At 51.1% G+C, this 2,350-nt stretch overlaps 1 protein-coding gene across 1 annotated transcript; it reads right to left on the bottom strand.

Moving 5' to 3' along the window:
• Positions 1 to 218: 218 nt before the first annotated feature.
• LAJ45_03463 (uncharacterized protein) lies at positions 219 to 1,583 on the bottom strand (the record flags this gene model as incomplete). Its single annotated transcript, XM_046113049.1, has 4 exons — positions 219 to 610; positions 696 to 1,287; positions 1,356 to 1,468; positions 1,529 to 1,583. The coding sequence occupies 4 exons, from the start codon at positions 1,581 to 1,583 to the stop codon at positions 219 to 221; spliced, it is 1,152 nt and encodes a 383-aa protein (XP_045973926.1).
• Between the last annotated feature and the right edge of the window lie 767 nt (positions 1,584 to 2,350).

Genomic DNA, 2,350 nt, shown 5'->3' with positions numbered 1-2,350 from the left:
TACTATTTGTACAATCGAGATCTCTCTCTCTCTCCCTGCCTCTCTCACTCTCTCCCAATGACCGCTAAATCGACGTAAAAAATAAAACTGGAAAAGATGACCCATAATAAAAACACACATGACGCAAATGAAAACCGTAGAAAAACAACCAAAAGGAAAAATATCATACAATCAAACAACAAAAGGAACCCATTTCTTTTTTCTCTTTGCGCGCGCGGTCATGAGCGTTTAGGCTCCCACGCCATCACAGTCCCCATATTTATGCCCTCGATGCAGGGCAGGCGCTCGCCAATGACCTTGAAGCCCATACTCGAGTAGAGCTTCTCGCCCACGGCGCTCGACTCGATGCCAGCCCAGACCTTGTCCTCGATGGCGCGGTCCAGGCCCCACTGCACAAGGTGCCTGCCGATGCCCTTGCGCTGCTGCGCCGGGTCGACACCGAGCCAGTGCAGATGCCAGCGGATCTTGCGCTCGGCTGTGTCCCAGTGCAGCTTCTCGAGGGTGTTGCTTGCGATGCGGAGCTTGTTTGCGGCGACGGGGTCGGCGGAGGGGTCGGGCGCGATGACGGCGTTTATTCGGTCTGTGACGTTTACGAGGAATCTCTCGAGGCCTAGTAGAGTAGAACAGTTAGCTATTTGTGACTTCATTGAAAGGGTGACGTAGTAGAGGGAGAAGGGGGGGGGGGGGAAGCTTACGGAGAAGAATGCCATCACGCTCGGCCTTGACCTTCTGTGCGATTGCGTCGTTCCCAAGGCGCTCCCACATTGCGTATCCCACGACTTCGCCGTCATCGTTCTCGGCGACTAGAAGGCGCATTGAGGGTTTTAGCATTGCGTTGCGCGCATGGCGGAGACGGGTGTAGCGGAAGGAGTCGTAGTACTCGTGCCGCCGGGGGTTAAGGTTGTCGAAGAGGGCATTGTGGAGGAAGGCCTGGCTGCTGATGTCGGCCACCCTGTTGAGGTCCTTGATGGTTGCTTCTCGTACCCGGATGTTTATCTTGATCTTTGGTGAGGAAGAGGGTGTTGTGGATGAGAGTGTACTTGAAGGGATTGAGGGAGGTGTGGAGATGGGTGAGGGTGTGGAGGTCGAGGTAGTTAATGGTATAGACATTGCAATTGTAGGTTGTGAGTAGTAGAAGACCTTATTGTGAAGGTTGGTTGTGAGGGTGCTTGATAGTGGTGGTGGTAGGTAGTAGTTATAGCAGTAATAGACGGTGGTGGTGGTGCTCCGTATATATGTTGAGTATTGAGTAGTAGGTACAGTGAGGCAGATGGATGGGCCTAGGTACTATATATTGATATTGAGGAATTGCGGGGAGGATCGATTGGGTTTGGGGGGGGGGGGGGGGTGTGCACTGATTTCCTTGACCGCAGGTGCGGCCAGACCATGGTATATATATACAACGGAGGAGTTTCATTCGTGCTAGTAGTAGTTAGTAGGCCATCAGTGATCGTAGTTCCAAGCTTGGCTAGTGCCATATCAGCACCCTACATATTGCAGGCAGAGTAAGTAAAGTAGAGTAACTTACTTTTCCATGGGTCCCTCTTTCCCTTGATCCTATTACCTCCCTCCTCCTCCCCCATCCTGTCCTGTCCCCCCCTCCTCAACCAGTCTAGTGGGGCGCTGTCATTCTAACCTCATTATCATATTTGTTTTCTTTTTTCCTCCCTTCTCCCAATCCGTTAGGAAAGTGAGAAGATCAAAAAAAAGGACTCTCTCTCAAAATCCAAAATCTCACGGTGATGAATGCGTTGTCCGGCCCCCAGAAACTAGACCCCGCATTTTGTTGTTGCTGTGCCTAGGAAGGCGAAAAGAGGGCAAGGAAAAAAAAAAAAAAAAAAGCGATTACCACGTTTACAACAAGTCAATGATCGTTGCGGTGGTAGTGGTGGTGGTGGTGGTGGTGGTGCCCGTGGCCGTGGTTGTGGTGGCGGCGGGCTGTCTCATACTGACCTAACGAGCAACCTCACTCACCACTCTGACTTCTTGATGCGGAAGGTTCCCTACCTAACTACCTTCTCGACTTACAATTCGGGACCCAGATGCTCCGAACGCGATAGCTGCTCTTGTATATGCAATTGTGAATGAACCAACTTGCGATCCCTAGCAGCGCAGCAACAAGCAGCAGGAGATATTGTTTTTAGCGATACCTTACATGAACGCCAGCTGCCTGATGCTGCTTCTGCACAGAGTGCACATATCATGATTTCTCAAATTTCATGATTAGTCCCTTTGTAGAGATTTTAGAGGTTGTTCCCGAGGGAGCGGGGGTTAGATTATGTGGAGCAGCGAGTAAAAGTAAAAGTAGCTGGGGGTGTTTTGCTGCAAGCGCAAGCCTTGTTCCCACCCC

The sequence above is a fragment of the Morchella importuna genome (genome assembly GCF_003444635.1).
Source record: "Morchella importuna strain M04M26 chromosome Unknown Morimp01GS007, whole genome shotgun sequence".
Classification (NCBI taxonomy): Eukaryota; Fungi; Ascomycota; class Pezizomycetes; order Pezizales; family Morchellaceae; genus Morchella; species Morchella importuna.
This window is presented reverse-complemented; position numbering and strand designations above follow the sequence as displayed.